General features: G+C 42.3%; 1 protein-coding gene across 1 annotated transcript in view; it reads right to left on the bottom strand.

The window, feature by feature from the left end:
• Positions 1 to 17385, bottom strand: part of gna12a (guanine nucleotide binding protein (G protein) alpha 12a) — a 28445-nt gene extending 11060 nt beyond the window's left edge. The window contains exons 1-2 of the mRNA XM_005929295.3: positions 16587 to 17385; positions 11288 to 11506 (exon numbers count right to left, since the gene is read on the bottom strand). Of these exons, the coding sequence (XP_005929357.1) occupies positions 11288 to 11506; positions 16587 to 16904 (537 nt within the window). The 5' untranslated portion in view covers positions 16905 to 17385. The remainder of the gene's footprint in view (positions 1 to 11287; positions 11507 to 16586) is intronic.
• Between the last annotated feature and the right edge of the window lie 3728 nt (positions 17386 to 21113).

Raw genomic sequence — 21113 nt, 5'->3', positions numbered from 1 at the left:
TATGTGTCACTGAGTGTGGGACTAAGTGCAGTGCTACTGTGGGTCAGTCCTTTCAATTCAAATAATAATAAATACTATTTTTTATTAACTAATGAATAATTTTAAAATTTAAAATGTCCACTGACCTTTCCAGAGTGTCATTTTATGACACCACATAGGTACATTTTTATTTATTTATTAACAAAGAATGAATCAACACTATTACACTTCATGCCCAAAAGCTTTGAATGACACACCATGAATCCAGTTCTTGAGGCAGGCAGACTGGCACAGTCATCGATGTGCTTGGTGAGTCAGGCGGAGAAGTTGTTGTGTGCCTCATGCAGCGATGATACGGGATTTTTAAGACCGATATTTAGTCCTGTAAAAATCAGATATCTTGATACGTTGGCCAATGTTTTTTCCTTTTAGAGACACAAAACAAAAAGACATCGCCTTCATTTATATGTCCATTTGTTCACACTCTCCCGACTCTGCTTAGTCTCTATATTACTATTTTGTCTATTATTGCAGGGTCTTCACCGTACTTAAGGCGACTCGTGTTATGATTTGATGCTAAATAAACACAACTGAATTGAATAGATCAGCTGGTTGTTTGTTGCAAACTGCCCTCTAGTGGACAATCTATGCAACAACACCACTGGTATCACGATTGTAGGGTGTTTCTCCCCTGTCCTCGTTACTTTTTAATTGTCATTTTTCAAAAATTTAAATGTCAATACAGATTAATCAACAAGTAGCTAATACTGGCTAGTCGGGCTTTAATCTCCAGAGCGTTGAAACGAATCAATAAATTAATAAAACTGAGTGCCAAAAACTGCAGTTCCTTAAGTGGCCACTTGAGGCTGGCTCCAAAAATGAGCTGTTCCCCAGAGACCAACGACACATCTGAAACAAGCAATTTTACAGGGAAGAATTTTCATGTACGTGACCTGTTAAACTGAATTACACCTTAAAGTTTTGTTATCTGTGTTATGTATGCCTGCACAATCTGAGGATGTTTGCTGCTGTTAGCTAAAACTGTGCCTGCTGTCGACAGCAGCTTCAAAACTGGAGTTGACCATCTTTTCTTTTCAGTCTATGCTTATTTCAGACAAAGAACTGTTCACAAATTGTTATCTATTAAATTTACAGTATTGCACACAGCAAACTGCTACATTTAAAAAGTGTAAATTTTGCTTGTCAACCTGTGCATGATAAACACGCAGGCTGGGTGTGACAGAAGTCAAATGCAGCATCATCAATTTTAAAAGGGTGAGAAGTAGGAATTCCTACTTTTCTAATACTGAGGGGGAAGCAGTTTCAGTTTGGATTTAAATTAAATCCAGAAAACTTTACAAAACCTCATCAATGTGGCAAATCAATGAATCTAAACCAAGTGTTTCAGCTGTAATGCTCAATGTGATCTATATTTCTGAGCTGAGTTCAAGAAATCTCTAGAAAAAAAGCGTTATTTCAGTTCACTTTTCTCCAGATTTGTCTGGAATAGAAACTGTTGCCGATACTCTTCAACACAGCTGTGCTCAGCTTCAGCTCAGGTTTCCTGTTCAGGGAGGGATTATGTTTGAAATCTATCAGTCTAAAACATGCACTCACTAGCTGGTGCAGATCCACCACTATCTTATTTGCAATCCCTGCTCTGGGGATATTTTATGTTTCTTCCTATCAAGGCAGGGAGATGCATTATAGATAAAATGGGGTACCACAAACACACTATACACAATGTTAAACCTCAGCAAGGCCCAAGTCATCGATGAAATGTGTGTGTGTGCAGCGTCGCACGCATTTGTGCGTTTATAGCTTCTTTACACCTTTGTGAGACTTCAAAGTCCTCTGAACGGTGCAAAGTCTAAACCTACGCTGACGACAGCAGCCACCACTTACTGTCACTCCTCGATCTACAGCCTTGTTTTCCTCGAGCAGGGGAGGTTCGATGTTTATGTCCTGTATCAAACTGCGTGTTATCTGGGTGTGGTGGGAAAACAGAAAAGCCTACAAGTAAACAAACTCCTTGCCTGTGCTTGCTTTGGGTTTGTTTTTCCCCTCACTATCTCCCCTTTTCCTTCGCTCCTATTTCACTGTGGGAGACTCCCCATCTCCACGCTCATCTCTTTCCACTCCCTTTCTCTCTTCCTCTCATCGGACTCTCCTCCCTCTCCCCCGTCTGCTCGGGCCCAGTTGTGCCTGGGAAAAGCTGATTGCGGTGTCCCCGGAAAACCTCTCCAAGAGCGGCAAGAAAGTGGAGGCGGAGAGTATCTAACTCAGCACATTTACTCCACAGCAGACATTTTGGTTTCTTGCTGTCGAGAATAAGGCTGCTGTTGCTCCATGTTTTGTCCGAAAAGTGAACAGAAAAAGAAAACCAGCACTTTTTTAGGTAGCGTTTAACTTCCTTTATCCTCGATTGGGCCCCAAGCACATGCACATAAATCATTTAAAAAAGAGATGACAAATATAAAGTTAAGTTTGACATCCCTGACTTAAACTATTTTACATCATGGGCCACTTTGATGTTAGCTTAGGGCCAGTGAAAATCCCCTTTCTTCCAGTGTCTAACCACACATTTAATCCCTGAGAAAACGTGTGCAGTTTGGCAGGTTTATTCAGGCCCCTGCGCCTTATATTTCACACTCTTGGTCTAAGTAATTTCAAAAACAACTGGGCACTGTAGTACATGTTAGATGTGTTGGGAACTTACTGCTTGAATTTGGTGCATTGGTAATAACTGCATGCAGCAGGACAGTGAATCAGGGATTGGCCAATATTAAATACAGTGTTCATGGGCTCACTGGTTAAAATGTTTTAGCTCCACTAGCAGCATGGATGAGATCTGCAGTGTTGCTCAATTCCAATAGTCCAAACTAGATGATTTTAGACAGTGAATTGCTGGAGAGATGAAAGGAATCAAAAAATAGAGTTTAAGTTGTAGATCGGCACGGTAGCTCTGATATGCAGTTCACATTCATTCGTGCTTTAATACCAGTAGCAATTGACAGCAAATAGTGTCGTATTATGGGTCACTGCTCAATCATCCACTGACATTGAACATCTAGAAAGCCACAAATGCCTATTATTTTTATTTATTATCACTTTTTTTACCACAGCACTTCACTTTGCAAGGCTGGATGTACTTCATCACGCCACACACGCCACAGACTGCCATGTATAATACCTGTAATGCATGATTTTTACACTCCATTTATACTTTGCAGTAAGAAAATGCTGTGATTTTAGTCGCGAGTCTGCAGAAGCTTGTTATCAGAAGCGTCGGCTCTTTGAAGAAGCTCTGGAATGAGCTGACGGCTATTTTTGGTATCAGCTTGTAGCTCCTCACTAAACTCACAGCATTTCCTGTTTACCTGTGACCTCTGGAGTATGATGAGGGCCCTGTGAAGTGAAGCAATCTGATTTCATCAGGAAAGAAAAACACATTTTTTTTCCCCCTTTAAATTTACAACTTTAACCCCTTAACGCCTCGAGTATCATATTTCATACATTCAGTTTTTGTAAATTTTTGACACTTTTGCATCATCAGTGTGATTTCTTTTCCACCCAAAAAACTAAATTAATGGATTTTTAAGTCATACATTGTAAAAAAAAAAAAGGCAGATGTAGCAAATATGATACAAAATAAAACTCATATATGCAAATTAAAGGGTTTTTCACTACAAGCGTCGTTCACCCAGTCTCACACACATTCAGCCTCTGTTTCTATACCAAAACATTCACGCACACAGTCTTCCTCCGATTGGGTGAAACTCTGGGTATTGAGCCACTAGACAACCCGCTGTACCTCCCGAGCCACAATAATGATGTCAGTGGGACAGAATTTAAACATGGAGGCTAAACTACTGTTTTACATCATAACCTACACAAGCGTTCCCTTTACACCTGCGGTACACATCTGCTAGAATTGCTTCAAACTCAGTCTGGACCCATGCAGAAGAAAAGGAGTGTTGTGCAGCGCGTTCGCTACACAGCCAGCAGGTGTTTAATGCATTGCTGTTTTTGGTTTCTTTACGGAATTTGCTGACAATCAGAAAAACACTGACTTTCACCAGCTTTACTCCACTTTAAAGCAAATCAAGAGCTGAACCGAAGCACTCAGTCCACTTAGCCCACACAGACTGTACATCATTCACAACACTGGAACAGCAGCGATTTAAATAGCTGTCTTGAGGTGACGAGCAGATTGCGCGTGTTTCAGAGTCAGTGTAGATTGATACGTTTGAACAAGTCTGCTGATAGAGTGGCACCAGGCCACGAGCATCAAAAACGCCTCTAAATGCGAGTCCTATGCGTGCTGGCCTTTAGAGAGAACGATGCCTGCAGGCCTGTGTGCGGCTGTAACACACTAACTTTATCACGCAGCAACTCCAGATAAGACAAAGCGGTCTGACCCAGAGCTGTACATCTCAAGCACGCACACACAGTTTGTTGAGTGTGAGACAGCGGAGACAGAGATGTAAGCACCTTCTATGTGACTCCAGCTTGTTTTGTCACCGATAAAAGCGTAACAAGGTTAAAGGTCGTCCTCACAGCCCCGAGCAGACAGTAAAGCTGCTGCGTCACTTTCAATAAAGTCCAAATAAAACTAGCTGTTACAGCCAATGCACGGAGCACAGACAGCGAGCCCAGCTGGTGATGCCGATGCCGTGAGACATTCCCTCTGTTGACAATATGGTTAGCGATCATTCATGACATTCTGCTCAACCATTGAGTGTCATTGACAAGCTGTCCGGCCCTTCACAGCATATCTGTAGACGTTTATTGAACAAATGGTTTCTCTAGCCGGTCTGTTTCTCACAAAATGTTCTTTAAAATATAGCAAGTGGCTGTTGAAAGGAGTCTATTTGTTTTTGTTCCTGCGAGACGGGAGAATAAAAGATGAACTTGGAAAAAAAAGCAAAGGCTGCTCGGGCTAAAGACAGCAGAAAAAAAATCTGCCAGACGTGACTCATCTTAGGAAGTTTCATATGAGTTTTGAGCATTTCACTTATTTTTAAAAGCTTATGTGGTTCACTGTTTTGTAAAATGACATAACGAAATGTTATGATGCCTTCTGATGATGATTTTGTGGATGTAAAACCTTAGGAAGAGAGACAAAGATGATGATAAAAATGTCCTCCATCACTTTCACTGTAATAACTTGCATATCTTCTGTGCACTCGTGGTGAGTGGTCGTTGCCTATAAAGAAAACATTTCTTGTGCAACCCACTGGTGTTGATCTGTGTGTGTTTAATGTTCTGCATGTTGTTAAAAGGGAGAAGAACTGCTCTGCTGTCTGTGAGGAGTTTCACGTTTGTGTTTGCTGGATGTAATTCAGGAGAAGAGACTCCACAGAGTGCACTTCAGTGGCTCCATTTACAGTCAAGAGGAAAATAATTACATCTTTGCAACGTCTCCAAAACAAAAAAAAAATGAAAGCGAGCGAGCGAGCGAGATAAGGAAGTTATGCGAAAAGACAATAAATACTTTGGCTTCACTCGGTGCAGTACTAAACAGTTAACTGCAGCTTCTTTTTCAGCTGGCAGGTATAAACATTTCTAATGTGATCCGGTTGCTCTCTCGGATGTTTTGAGCACATCAGCGACTATTAGATCAGAGAAAACAGGCTGAGGTAAATCAGTTACCATGCAAATATCTCCTGCTCTCCACATCAATATGACTACAGAAGTGGAATACAAGGCTACAGTGCAAAGTTTTTTTCTTCTTCTTTGCAATATTACTCAGTCAGACCGCTAAGAGCAGAGGAAACGGAAACAGGACAAGAGCATGATTAGTAATGAGTAGCAGTTCTTTTGTGTTTGCTGTAAATGTTGTTTGCCATCATATTGAAACTTAAAAATGCAATTCTAAATTTAAATGCGGACACGCATGAAATCATCAGGTCAGCCAGTGACTATACCCAAATCAGAGAGTGAACTGAGAGGTGCTCTTTTTGCTGAATGGGAGATTTAACATTTAGTAAGGATTTATTTTAGAAATGTAGTTGTTTACGGATCCTGGGATTTGGTCAGGAAATCAAACACGAGGAGCTACCTGTGGTTGCAACCCCTCCCAAGAAGGGGCAGATATACCAGATATATCAGGCTAACTACTCAGTGCAGCAGAAAGGCTCAGGAATGCTTCAAAGAACATGAAAAAGAGCCCCGGGAGTTGACCTTGACAACCAGCTTGACAATTTCGGAGATTCGATTCAGTTCAATTCAATTTTATTTATATAGTGCGACATCACAACAGCAATCGCATCAAGGTGCTTCATATTGAAAGGTAAAGACAATCAAATGAGCCCGTGAGCAAGCACATGGCGACAGTGGGGAGAAAAAACTCTTTCTTAACAGGAAGAAACCACAAGAAGGACGAGGAGCAGGGAGGCGCGGCCATGTGCCACGAATGGTTGGGGGTGAGGGGGACAATGGAGAGCCAGAAATGAATAATAACTAATGGTTAAATGCAGAGTGCAGAGAAAAAGGTGAGTGATAAAAACTATGCGTTTTCTCAGAAAGGAAAGTTTTAGGCCTGATCTTAGTAGTAGAGAGGCTGTCCAAACTGTGAGCTGGTGACAGCTGAAGGCTATGCCTCCCATTCTACTTTTAAATATCCACGAACTACAAATCACACATGAGACGATAATGATCCCCGTCCCAATTATCCCAATGCAAGTGAGCATCTACACAATGCAACAGGAAAAATGTGATCCAGGAAGGCCCCGGCAGCCAAAGGATCCACTGCTCACATCCCGCTGCTCAGGACCACAGAGGACGTGTCCAAGCTCCAGCAGGTCAGCTGCGTCAACAGTGTACGGAAATCAACACTATTAGACCCGTGGCTTTGCGGTGGCTGATCGCTGTTTATAGTTTATGGAAAAGTTAAAGCTTGTTAATTAAATGCATTCTCACCCAAGAGAGCTGAAGATGATGAACTGGGCTAAAAAGCAAAAAGGGGAAACTAATATATCTGAGCTGGACAATGTACTGCATTATTACGGCTTTGTCGTTTTTGTGTTTTATTGCATTGTTATGCAGTATATACACACACTACAAGTTTACAACAAGCTTTAGTAAAACAACAGCCCCTCTTTCTCTCTCGCGCTCTCTCTTAGCATCTCCCTTACTCTTACAAAATCATTATAAACAATGTGACAATTTCAGCCTCAGAAGCCAGCGGCACCTTTAAGAAGAAAAGCACACCATTACAACAACCTTTTAAACACGTCTCCCACCGATTCTGGGGGTTACCGCGGCTTTAACCCGAATAATCATCTTCCCGAGGTGTCTACCAGGAAATTCGTGCTCGAGTTTTGCAGTTAAAAGCAATGATTTGTTTTGCTCTCGATATAGCAAAATAACATGTACATCCTTCAGTTTGAGAACTGAGATCTGGACACAATGCATTCGAATGCCGTCTTGGACTCTGGAGGATTATTTAGAAGCCAAGTTATCATAATTTCATTGTTCAGCTCACCAACCCCTTTTTGTCACACCGCCAAGTACAATGCAAGAATGAACGTTCCCCGTATTGCGTTACATTTAAAACATGCATCGGACACATTACTGTTACATTCTTCCAATATGAGAGCGGGTTACATCAGTTCACATACAACCAGTTACATCAAAGTAGCTCTTAAATTAGCGGTAGCTGTTTGTGTCAGAGCTGTTCCAGTTATTATTTTGAAATATCCTTTTCTTAATCTGACCCTCATGCATCAAGCTGCGATATTGAGGTTTCATGGAAGCCAGATGAAAGCCAAGAGAACACTAATGAAATCAAACCATTAGTGTTGCAATTCCTGGTAATATTTTGTTAAGCTCAGGAACTGAAGAGACCAAACTCCAGAGCTGTAGATATTCAAAGAAATGTTCACTTTGGATGTTAGATATCAAAGATACGTCCTCAAAAGTCATTTAAGCTGCTTCTTTAACAGAAAGGTCAGACGTTATTTTACTTGACATTTTCTTTGGCCAAAGCTTAAAGCCAGTTTATCTGGTTTAAACAACAAAAAAACCCAGACTACACTGTGTCAGAGATTTCAGTATATTCATATATTTCTTTACATAATACCACATAAATCATGTTAAGTATTATAAGGTGGGAAGTGTACAGCAGAAACTAGAAAATAACACTAATGAAGAACTGGACATTGTAGAGTGCCGTGGGAAAGTATCTGCCCACTTCCAGATTTCTTATTTTTTTTTCATATTAGTCACACTTCAATGTTTCAGATCATCAAACACATGTTCATTTTAGCCAAAGATAACCCGAGGAAATACAAAATGCTGTTTTTAAAACATGATTTCACTTACTAAGGGAAAAATCTATCCCAACCTATGTGAAAACGTGATTGCACCCTAAACTTAATAACTGGTTGCGCCACGCTTGGCAGCAAGAATTGCAAACAAGTGTTTATAATAACTGGAAATGACTTTCAAATCACTGTGGAGGAATTTTAATTTTGTTTGCATAATTGTTTTAATTCAGCAACATTCGAGGGTTTTCGAGCATGAACGGCCTGTTTAAGGTCACGCCTCAACATCTCAGTTTGATATAAATCCAGACTTTGACGAGGCCACTCCAAAACCATGTTGTTTTTTCTGAGCCATTCAGAGGTGGACTTGCTGGAGAGGTTTTAGATCATTGTCCTGCTGCATAACCCAAGGTCTCTTGAACTGATTTTCGGATATTCTTCTTCGGGATTTTCTGGTAAAAAGCAGAATTCGTGTTTCCATCACTTACAGCAAGTCGTCCTGAAGCAGCAAAGCAGCCCCAGACCGTCACACTACCACCACCATGTTTGACTGTAGCTATGATGATGTTTTTATGACCTGCTGTGTTAGTTTTACAGCACATGTAACAGGACACAAAAGGTTCAGCTTTTTTTCCCAATAGAATCGTGAACTCTGACCTTAACTGACTCATATGAAGCACGCAGTTCTTTAGACATCGTTATTGGCTCTTGTGTGACCTGATGGATGAGTCATCTATGCACTCTCACTTCAGTAGGCTAGTGACTCCTGGGAAGGTTCACCACTGCTCCAAATTTTCTCGCTGTAGTCACTGGAGTCCCAAAGCCTCAGACTTTGTGATGGACAGATGTCAGTGACTTTACTTCACTTTGTCCGGCGGATTCTATTTAAGTGATTTTTAAAAATTCAACGGGTCTGGCAGTTATCAGACCTGGATGTCAATAATGAAACTCAACTTTCAAAAACTGTTTTTCACACAGGGCCAAGCAGGTTTGGGTCGCTACTTTCCTTTCATAATATGAAATCATCATTTAAAAATCCCGCCAGTGCTACCTGTAACAGGACAGCCCTTAGCGGCTGGAAACACAGTGAGGTGGACCAAGGCAAGTGTAGTGGAACAAAAAGTACTTATTTGCTATACAGCTCTCCTTACAACAATTCACTCATCGAGCTTCTTCACAGCACAATCAACCCTCTAATGACAACCGGCAGCCTTAAATATGTTCAGCTGTCACAGACTAAACCATTCTTCCACTCTCAGGTAAATTCTTAAATCCCAACCTTCCACCACAGTATACAATATATCAATTAGAATAAATAAATACATATCACGTTTTCATATTAATAAATATTTCACACTTTAATTTTACACCAAACCCAATATTCTAAAAAAAACCCAAAAAACCCAAGCACGAAAAGATTCACCACACTCTCTTTACCAATGGTCTTTCCCGGAAAGGTGAGTAATCATATCTTACAGACACTTTTTTGCACCACTTTTATTCCTAGATTTCACACACACACACATTTGCATTAGTTTTCCTTACTGGTAAACCTTAATCTCAATCTCAATCACCATTCTTCTCTCCTGACAGACAACCACCACATTCCTTGATGAGGAGCAGCAGTGCTGGATCTGAAACAAGGCTACCAACTGATTTTAAAATTCCCAATAAATAGTCAATAAATAATTAAACTTATTGTGTGCAAATGTTTTACTGTGCAAATCCATGCTTAAAGTGCAATGCTAAAAAAAGGGCTTGATAAGGTGATTTTAATAAAGTTGAAGGTGTGCTCTAAAGTGCTATACAGATAATATAATATAAATAAATGTAGTAAGGAGTCCTCTTCCTTACACTACCCCTTATACAGTAGACACACCTATGGTATCAATGTCTTGTTTTCAAGCTATCACACGCACAAGATTTTCAGAAATCTTACTCTAACCTTGAGGTCAGAAGAAAAGATTTTTAGTAGATGCACCTATAACATCAATTTGAAGCTCCTACGTCGCCTTGTTGAAGAGTTATCGCTCCTAACTTAGGTGCCGACGCTGCCCGCCTGCATTTTGTATTTGCTCGGGTCATCTTTGTCTAATATTAAAATTTGCTTGATGATCTGAAACATATAAGTGTGACAACAATTAACGAATCTGGAAGGGGACAAATACTTTTTACAGCACTGTAACTATCACTGACAGAAACACGAGCATCTTCAGTGCACACTCATAGGCCTCTGATATGTGTAAAGGTTGGAAGCTTCTGCCTTAGACTGCTGAACGAGTAGGTTAAAACATTTTGAGCCTTTGCTCTTCTTTTTCTATTGACTGGGTTTACAAAAGACAACAAACACTTTTTGAGTGAAATGCCCTTTTAAACGGTTACAAAGAGTTCGCGTCTATATACATTGTTTTTCTTTAAGTCTACAAAATCCCAAAGAGGGGTATCTGCACCACACGGGAGATTTCTGCAGCAGCAAAAAGGATCAGGGAAATATTTTGCAATGGTTCAGCTAATCTAAAAAACATCCACATATGTGTGTAAAGCAGGGGAAAAGAGTACAAGTAGGATAACAGTTTGTTTCGCTGGTGATTTGCTTTGGTTTAACTATAACAAACACAATAGCAGCTACATCGGTGCATGCCCTGGCATCATATGTTGCAACTGAAAGCACATGAAAAAGCACTCGAGCAGAAAAGTCATACTAAATTGCTCAGATGATAATAAAGCTGAATATTCGAAACAACGCTTTGATTTAAGTGCTCATTTTCTGCAGCACTGGCACACGAGCACCTTGCCCTCCCTTCTTGCTTTGCACCCTCTCACCACCTCAGAGTACTGCAGCTTGTTGCCATGAAAAGCACAGACTGACTTTACTGCATCTTGCAGAGTTTCTATAGCAATAATCACTTTCATATAATTACAAGGGTTAAACATCATCCAGTTAAAATTACCACTTTTGGATGTCTCAGGTGGTTAGTGATGAAAGTTCGTAGGGGCGTGGGAGGATATTAAAAGGACTGAGAATAATGTCTACTCACCAGCTGGAACTCGGAGCGTCTCGTGTAGGCCTCCTGTATGCCGGCGTCCGCCCAGAGCGCGCTCAGCGCCATCACGTACAGCTGGAACTCACTGGGCTCGACCCCCGAAGCGCCTACGCGGCCCTCCCACGACATCACCAGCATGCCCTGCTTCTCATTTTCACAGCTCTGCCAGCTGATACCCAGCTTGTCGCGGGCATCCACCAGCACACGCATGCCCTGCAGACACACACAAGAAGAGCAGCCGCCTGTCTTAATGTCGCAGATATTTTTCTTACCACACAGATGGGAGGAAAAAAATGAGTCTAGCATTCCTCGTAAACACGGAGTAACTTTAACGCTGAAACTCATGCATTTAAGTCACACTCTGAACGCATGCATGTGTGGCTGCTGGTGGTTTTTTGAGGAGAACCATGTGGGATCTGTGTGGGAGGTCTCTTCCTGAGACTGAATTTTCCTCCTTCAGTTCTACTTTTTTCTATTTCCTCCATCTATTCTCTTGAACAGCTACTCCAGATGTCAGATTGAGGTGGGCTGTAACTTTCTGGAAGTGATGATGCAGCATTTACGCCCGCTTCACACAGCAACTATAAATATATACTTCTTTTTTCTCTCTCTCTCTCTCTCCAGCCAATTCTTGTGAATAACTGCGAGCATCACCAAAAATGTAAGTTAGCTATAAAAACCTTTGATTTTTGAATCGGTGAGCTCGCGCCGATCCATTACACCCTCACCGGCTCTTACTAACTCACTGCAAATGTGAGGCGTATTTCACAGCATCTCCAAGTCCAGAGCGGCTGAATTATTAAAGAGTTGTTGCTCATCTGTTCTATGGATCGTTACAATGACTCTGCTGTGAATAATTTAAGAGTGTCTCAGGGGTCAAAGTACGTGTGCTCTGTGTGTGTCTGTCAATGACTCATGACCCATCTGAATCTTTTGCAATAGTCAAATTTATTTGTATTGCTTAATCTCACACTGAAGAGGCTTTTACACACCCACAACATCAACATCTCCTCAGCGTCGTCTTTACAAATAACATGTGAAAACCAGGAAGTCAAAGAGAGAGAGCCCCCACCACCCACGCTTTTGAACATGGCTATAACAAAAAAAAAAGGCAAATGCAAAGAGTGAAAAGAAGGTTTGACTAATGTATCTACAATGTATGTCTATTTCATGTGCGCGTGTGTGTGCAGTCTGACTTGGCTGCCCTCTGTGACTCAGTGTTGTGGAGTGATTTCAAGTCTGAGCCTGTTCAGACTTTTTGTTCAGAAATGCTGTTTTTGTTTTTAGGAATGAGTGAGATGGATGTGAACCTAAACAAGTGAGGAAATCCCACAGTGGTGCTTAAAACAAAGACACACACAAACACACATGCTGCATTAATGTGACGAACATGCAGACCCACTACCAGCGTGGGCGCAGCGAACTTCCCAAAGCAGAATGACCGTGTGAGCTTTGAGTGAGTCACATCGACTCATGACACGAGCCTTATCAATTTACTAATCTGCCTCGTTTGTATCATAATCCTCCATATTCCTGTCTGCGTCTCTTCCTGAGTGCCCGCATGTTTACTCCACTGTCTGCTTCCATGCCGATCAGCCTGTCACTGTCTGCCTGTAACAAGTCAGTTATGTGCGGCTCAGTTTCAAAGCCTCCGAAGAATTCAGATGACTGACGTTGCCTTTGCTTTGCCCGATCTAAGAGGTCAGTACCAGAGGACTGCACACATTCTCTAACGAGAACTAGCTTGTGCGTTATCCGGACGTTCAGATGACGTCAGCTTGTGTGCATTTCTGGTCTGCCGCTCATGGGTTACTGTGAATCTCAGCTAGAAAAAGGGGAACAAAGCTAGGGCTAAACACTGGAAGTCAGGTTTGCTTACTGTTATGAGTCTGAACATGTTGGTAATTACACAGAAATGACAGACAGATGGCTGGCACTGCTGCCTCACAGCGAGGAGGCCCCAGGTTCAAATCCACCAGCTGGGACCTCTGTGGAGTTATCTCCCTGTGCTTGTGTTGGTTCTCCCTGGGTTAGGTTAATTTGCAATTCTAAATTGGCCGTAGGTGTAATTACGAGTGTGAATGGTTCCAACCACTACCTTCCCCCCACTGACCAGAAACTGGATAAGTGGAAGGAAAGGTGGATGGATGGACAGGTGTTGCATGGATGTTGTAACTCTTGTTGTAAACTGATTCAGAGTAATTCTAGTTTATCACTGATTATCTGGTTATAAACATTTGAACATATGCATGCACAAAGGCCATAAACAACATTCACTTTACTTCCCAGGAAGTGCAGGTTGCATACTTCCCACAACTATGACCCAGTTTTTGACCGGACAACTTCCTTATGTGACTGACATAGGATGCTTCCACACATGCACTGGCACCCCTGAACTTTTCCAGGCTATACCTTAAAGAGGTGAAAATGTAAAATCCTCCCAGCTCGGCAGCACAAAGTCTGGGCGATCAGTTAAATAATTCCCAGGTTAAATTTATGCAGGAAGCAGTCTAGCGAATTCACAGCGAAGGAGTGGTCGTACTTTGCTGCGGGCCCTGCACGCGCTGCTCAGGCAGCCTGAAGCAAACAGATAGTCAGACTGAATGTGAAGCAGACTCCGAGTGTACAATATCCTTACTTCATTCGCCTGACATCCACATGTAAAAACAGCTACATAGAGTAGACGGAGGAAATACCAATAAGACAAGAAAAGGAAAAAAACAGCTCAGAAGATTTTTTTACATAGGATATATGGGGATTTAGTATTTGAATCTTCTGCTTCCTGTTAACTCCAACCAAACTTCACCTCCTCCCCAGCCGTAGAGGGCAACGCCACAGGACGCACAAATTTAAATGAGTAACAGACTTTGATTGAAAAGCTCATTTTATGTGTTACTGGCCCTCAGTATCTGACCACACGGGGCGAAAAAACATTAAAATCTGATGTCTGAGCTGATGGGCTTCTCACAGTCATGGCGTGGTCAGCAGCGTTAGTAGCAGTTGCCTCTGGCAGATGGCTGGAGCTGGCAGGGTTCAGTTTCATTTATAAATGTTGTATTGAAAAGCGGCTCTCTTTCCTGCGTTAATGCAGTCCACCCCGCGAACTGCACTGACCTCCTCCTCCTCTAAAGCGACGCCTGCCTTCTGAGCCCACAGAGCCCCAGTGAACGATGGGACTGCAAGTGACATCAACACCAGCCACAAAACACAACACATGAGCGGGCAGCCGGTGCCAAAATATCTGCTGTGAACCAAACGAGCCAAAAAAGAGGAAAAAAAGAGAGAGAAAAAAAGCAGGCGAATACTTCAAAGAAATTCAAGAAAGGCAATGAGAGATAAAAGCTACCAGAGATAAGAGAAGCTAGCAGCCATCACATGCTCAGTTTAGAAAAATTAGCTCTTTTTTATTGCTGGTATTTATCTTCTATTGTGATAAAGAAATGCACCTCAAAAGTCCAAAATGACTCAGTGATCATTTACTTGCTAGTTAAGGCTAACTTAGATCAGAGGGGTTTTTTGTTTGTTTGGTTCACCTCTGACAATGGTTAAACCACAGATTTATCCACCGCTTGACAAGATAATCACTCAGACCGCATCTGAACTCCACCTCTCCGCTGTTTATTTCTGCAGGCCTAATTGTGCAGCACACCTGTGCATTCTCTTTCAGCTTTATCCGCCCTTCTTTCCTTCCTTTCCCACTTTGCTCTCTCACTCTTCATCAATAGATTCCCATAAGACAGGGGGTTCCCCACTACACCTGGTAGGTGACACTGATCTTCCACCAACAACCGCATCTAGCACACGATTGGCTGTTATTCCTTTGTGATGTGGGAAATCCAAACAGCGGCGTCCAAACTCAAAGAAGGCACATCATGTAGGATGAACTTTTTTTAAGTTCGGTTAAGCTGGGATTGCTTCAAAATGTCCTCGTTTTCCAACACCAAATTATCCAGATATGATTTTAACGCTCATTAATTCAACCACTGATGATAAATTCGTTATTATTGCTGTTGTATCATCTACATAGATGCTCAAAGGCCTGTTTCCAGCAGCCATCAGTCCTTCAGCGGCACATTGTGTCGCCCAGTGAACGTTTATCACGTTACAGGGCTGATTGATCATCGGGAAAACCTTTTTCCAATTATGTTAGCACAGCTTGTGCTGATTAAAGAAGCCATAAACGTCGAGTATGCGGAGCATCACCCAATTTGCCTCCATGAACCTCCAATAAACTCCAGATTTTACAACCACGTGTGCTACTCTCTTCAGCAAACAGCACTGAATCTGCAACTGAGCAAGAGTGCATCACTTCTCAACCAGAAGCTTTTTTTTTCTTGCAGTGGTGAGGTCACTCCAGGATCGTGGCCTTCTGTGCAGATTTGCAAAGAAAAAGCCGCATCCAAAAAGACGGGGAAAAGAGCAGACACTGAACAGAGGGATAAAACAGAAACGATTAATCATTAATGAAAATAACTTCCACTTACAACCCTAATACTAACATTCGCTCTTTATATACTTTACATGACGAATGACTGCAGCGCTGGTGAGGGACTTACAGATGTTTTAAGCGGGGTAATAGCTGGTAGTTTTGGCCTGGCCTATCAGCTCCTACACATCGCGCATTGTGTGTGTTTTCCGGAGTTTGGCTGCTGGTAAAGTATGTGGTGTGTGGGAAGATTGTGTTCTTGATCTGGCCCGAGACAGGACGGTCACTGTATACTTGTGTTTGGGGGAGGGTACTGAATACTGTCTTGTCTGTGCAGAAGTGCAGGCTCTTATCATCCTCGTCTGGGCTGTGTGGCACTCAGGACGGATGTGCTCATCCCCCAGGAATAGTCTGGTATTGTTAGCTGGTGAAGGAGGCCCAGCCATGACAGCAAACAAAGGGACAGGACGCACACACACACATAGACTCACTTCAGGATAAAAATATGCACTATGTCAACAGACCTCTGTGTGTGTTTAAATAAGTGTGTGAACCTTAGTCGCTAATGGCCCAGGCCTGCAGATATAAATTGTTCCCATCATCTTGATTTTCCTCAGAAAAGGTTTTGGCTGTCTTAAAAAATAAAAATCAATCAGATTTATTATAAAAGCTAAGACATAAGCAACTAATTCAAAAATCTGAATAGTTAGAGCCACAGTGACCTAAAGTGTCAATTACTTGTGAAAACTTTCAAAATGCCCCCTCACTGTTGTCCTTCTCAGATATAAAACACGATTTGGATGTTTAACAAACACGGCAAACATTAGATATGTGGAGGATGAAGGCCCCCTCGAGCCACGTCTTTACCTTCAGTATATTCTCATAGATTGTGTCCCGGAAATCCAGAAGTGCCTTCTGATCAAACTCCTGCCCGTTAATGATGCGCATCTGTTTGAGGAATGTGGACTTTCCGCTCTCCCCGGCCCCGAGCAGGAGGATCTTCACCAGCCGCCGAATGGCTCTCCTCTCCCGGGCGATCATCGCGTCTATCTCCCGACTCCTGCGCCTCGCCTCCCGCTCTTGCGCCGCGTCTCTCTCCCGGCTCCTCTCCTTGCTGCCGACGGGGTCCCGGCTGGCCTCGGCCGGGAGCAGACAGCGGCTCAGGGTGCGGACCACTCCCGACATGGCGAGTCGTGGGAAAAGTTTACCGAAACTCCAGTGGGAAAATGTTCATTATAGGATTTTGATCCCCCACCCCCGGGATGGAAATGGGGCGACTACAAAGTTCACGGATAAACACGATAAACACGCGTAAAAAAATAAAGTCTACATTTAGTTTGAGAAGCCGTTATCTAGTCTTCAACCGGCAGACAGCCCGTGTCCATCTTGGTTAGATGGACCTCGCCATCCACAGAAATCACTCTGGACACAGAAACAAAGACAGAAAGCAACAAAAGAAAGTTTAAACGCTCAAATGTTAGAGGCCCGAAAACAAAAACAGAAAGTTGACCTGGAGTCCGTGTGTTCATCCAAAGCACAACAACTGTAACAACGCTGAGGCTGTGGTATCTGACTCCGTGGGACAGCTATCCAAACTATCCAAACACAGCCAGCGGTTTGTGAACTTGGAAGCTCCTGCGGGCGGCGCTGGGACGGCCAGACTGCTGAGGGTTACTGATAATTCCCGACAGGGGGCGCTAGCAGACGGAAGGAAATACATATAGAAGGAAAACAGAAACATTTAGCGCTGCTGGTGATGTTTTCTCCTGCTGTTCGTGTGTGTGTGTGTGTGTGTGTGTGTGTGTGTGTGTGCGTCATCACTGGGAAATGTGGTCCTGCTCGGTTTGAGCACTTTTACAGCTCTGTTTGTGGATGGTTTAATGTCAGCGTCACACAGACTTTACATGTGGTCACAAAGGTTTACAGGCCAAGGTCAAAGATACCTGTGGCCCATTAGCACTGAGTAAAGTGGGGCACCCAAGGGGCTATTGGCTCGGCACTTTATACCCCTGTTGCACACCCTGTTTAATTTTTAAGTGTGTATGAAGCAGGAGGTACAAAAGTCCAATTTACCTTTGTGGCATAGCTGATGATGTTTGTGAGCGTGGGTCTGCAGGCATTAGTTTAGCAAAAAATATGAGACAGAGGCAGTTTGAGTACTAGATCAGGGGTGTCAAACATAAGGCATGGGGGCCAGAATCAGCCCACCAAAGGCTCCAATCTGGCCTGCTGGGGGACTTTGGCAAATTTGAGCATAAATATTGGACATTTATCTGTGTTTTCATCATTTTTGCAGCTTTTCTCCTGAAGTCCTCAGCAGTGGAAATTCATACGACACTGAAGTAAATAAGTAACAAGTAAAGAGTTAAATGACAGAAAGTTAATGTTTTTTCACTGCCAGACAGTCTGGGCAATCGGATACCAGAACCCTCTCTGTCTTTTTACATGTTTGTTTTTCAGAATTTAAGCTGAAGAGTCGTGCTGACAGATGTCTTTCATTTACTGCTGAAGCATTTCTGTATCATGTAGAAAAACTGCACTTCTTTTTCTTTAATTAAATATAGGATTAAATGTGTAGTTAAATTTCTTTACGCTGACAAACAGGTGAGGTTCACTGGTCCAGCCCACTTAAGATCAAAGTGGGTCGTAAGTGGCTCACGATGTAAAATAATATTGCAACACTGCAAGCTACCTTCACAAAACGTACACTGAATGCTGCACTAAGTATTGAGTACTCATGTTAACATGTAATGAGGTATTAATGATTACTGAATACTCTTGAGTTGGAGTGTTGCCAAGGAATACTGTGGCTTGTGTGATCGCACACACCAAGATGATCTGTAGTTTTATACAGCTACACATTTTCTCTTTTCAAATGTTCGCTCCCAAATCCTGAAAGAAAGTCACACTGGCTAATCAAAATGTTTAAAATGATTGAAAACAATTAAGTTTAGTGCATTCGTTTCAAGTAGTCTCATGATATTTCTGAGCTGATGCAGCTTAGATCCATCTTGAGATATTCAAACCATTTTCTTTAGTTGAATTAGTCCAATCAGATTTCCGATTCGTGGTCTGTAATTTGTCAGTTATAGCTCAGACCAGAAATCGGTCTTTACTGACACAGATTTTTATCCATATTGCTGCAGTGCATCATAAAGCTCATCCTTTTAGCTTTCCATTTCCAATAATTTATTTTATTTTACTTTCACGTCTTTATGAAGCTCGCAGTTTTTACAATTTTGATCTAAATATTTTCCCAAAAGCCTCAAAATCTGACCACGTGTTTAGTGATCAGTGGAATTTCAAACAAACACAGCAAGCAGACAAACTTGGCTTTTTCTACACTGTGTGTAATTGAGTTGGACACATTCCAGGTGCTGGATATTACCAATTTAACTTCTTACTATATGTGTAAACCAGGCCATCCCTCTATTTTCTTTACTTCTTATTCTGTTTAGGGTTACAGGATGAGAGGTGTGTGGCATACCCCAGCTGTCATGGAGTGAGAGTCGGATACACCCAGGACACGTTGCCAGTCCACCAAAGGACTCATTCGTGCTCACATTTGCATGTAGAGCTAATTGAGAATCACTAATTAACTTAACATGCATGACAAGGTGCTGGCCAGACAGTGGATTCAAACTCAAGACCTGCAGGACCAGACCCTGATGCCCCTAAACAGATTAACAGATTTTGCCTCATTTAAACACATTAAACCACAAGATTTGAGTAGCAGCCAAGAGTTAGGGTCCCCTGTTCCCTTTTGCTCTCAGAGACATGGGGAGAACATGCAGACTGCACAGAACATCTCCTGTGGATTACCAGACTTTTATTTTGGTAGAAATCTGCAGTGTGGTGGAAAAAAGGTTCTGGGTTCAGATCCACACTGGGACTTTTCTGTGTGGACCTGTGTGGGTACTCTGGCTTCCTTCCATAGTGCAAAGAGTGCTTGTTAGACTTATTGGTGATTCTGAATTAGCCGAAGGTGTTAGTTAGTGTGAATGGTTATCTGCCTGCGACAGACTGACAAGCTCTCCAGGGTGTACCCACGACAGCTGGAATATGCGCCAGCCCACCATGACCCTGAATTGGATGAGTGGATGAAAATGGGTGGAAATTAAAATACATCTGCAAGCCTGACTACACTGGAAAACTGAAAAAAGAGGAGGTGTGCAATTTGGACTGTGACACTGTGTTGTTATATAACAATTTAAATGAAAATATTGTTGTGATATGTCAAATCAGAGTTAAAGTACCATTATATGTTGAAAAATCAAACAAGACATGTAAATGCAACACAAACTAGTTTAAATGTTAAACTAATTAGCCTACAGCTTAACTTGTGCAAACTGATGTAGTCCAAATCTGTGTCATTTACTGGGAGAGAGTGAAGTAATGAAGAATGAAGTCGGCATGCAGAGAAGACTGGGGCTACAAAGTGTAGTTTAATAAAAGTAGTTACAGAGTAGTTACAAGACAGCCTGCCTTTGTCTTCAGCACACTTCCTCGGGCTGCATGCCTTCTCCTCATTCACTCTCTCCACTCTTTCACTTCTTCTCTGTTGAGCAAGCCAAAGCGTAGCATCCATGCCTGGACCAGCCAGGCCAAGCCTTTCACTCAGCCAAACCAACAGGAGACCCTCTGCTCCACAGTGTCCCTGCCAGCTTGTCTGAGTCTAATCATCCACGGGATCCAGGTTGTTTCAGGGCTAGTTTCCCTACAAGAATAATCTCTCTCACACACACGCCAGTTGGGTCTGCGGACCTCCAGCATCGTTGGAGACGTCTTTCTGCCCACCAACTGTCCGCCGTTACCAAGACGGTGATGTGAGTCAAAAGGAAGTGGACTCAGCCGAAACCAGCCAGCTGGACGAAGCAGTAAACGCGGAGGTGGGGGTGGACTGCGAGGAGGAGTGAGGTCCAACAGAGAGAGTCCATTTGGACGAGCTGATAGCGTTCGCAGCCACAGTTTAAATTTGATTTCATTTGTGTTGTTTTAATTTGGACTGGTATCTCCTCATCCAAATCTTACTGGGACACAGTATCATGGTTTTACAGCCCATAAAGCATCAAATCTCTCCTATGAAACATTTTGCTTGGCTGACTTCAAAGCAAATCCATCTTTATTTATATAGTTTGTAAAGATTTAAGGAAATCCAAAAATGTGCTCAGTCTTTACTCATTTCAGATGCCTTCAAAGGACACGAATGCTGAAACTCAGTTAGATGTTGAAATAGACACAGACAGCTGTTTGCTGACATAACTGAGTGATTATTACAAATTGAATATTACACTTGAAATTGTAAAAATGTGATGAAATTGAGGTTGTGAAGCAGGCAAAAGCATTGTTAGTTCAACACACTGATATCAGTATAGAAGACATTGGTTCACATTG

Source organism: Haplochromis burtoni, unplaced genomic scaffold (genome assembly GCF_018398535.1).
Source record: "Haplochromis burtoni strain Fernald_Lab_line unplaced genomic scaffold, NCSU_Asbu1 Contig_122, whole genome shotgun sequence".
NCBI lineage: Eukaryota > Metazoa > Chordata > Actinopteri > Cichliformes > Cichlidae > Haplochromis > Haplochromis burtoni.
Note: the sequence above shows the minus strand (reverse complement) of the source record. Positions and strands in the feature narration are given on the sequence as shown.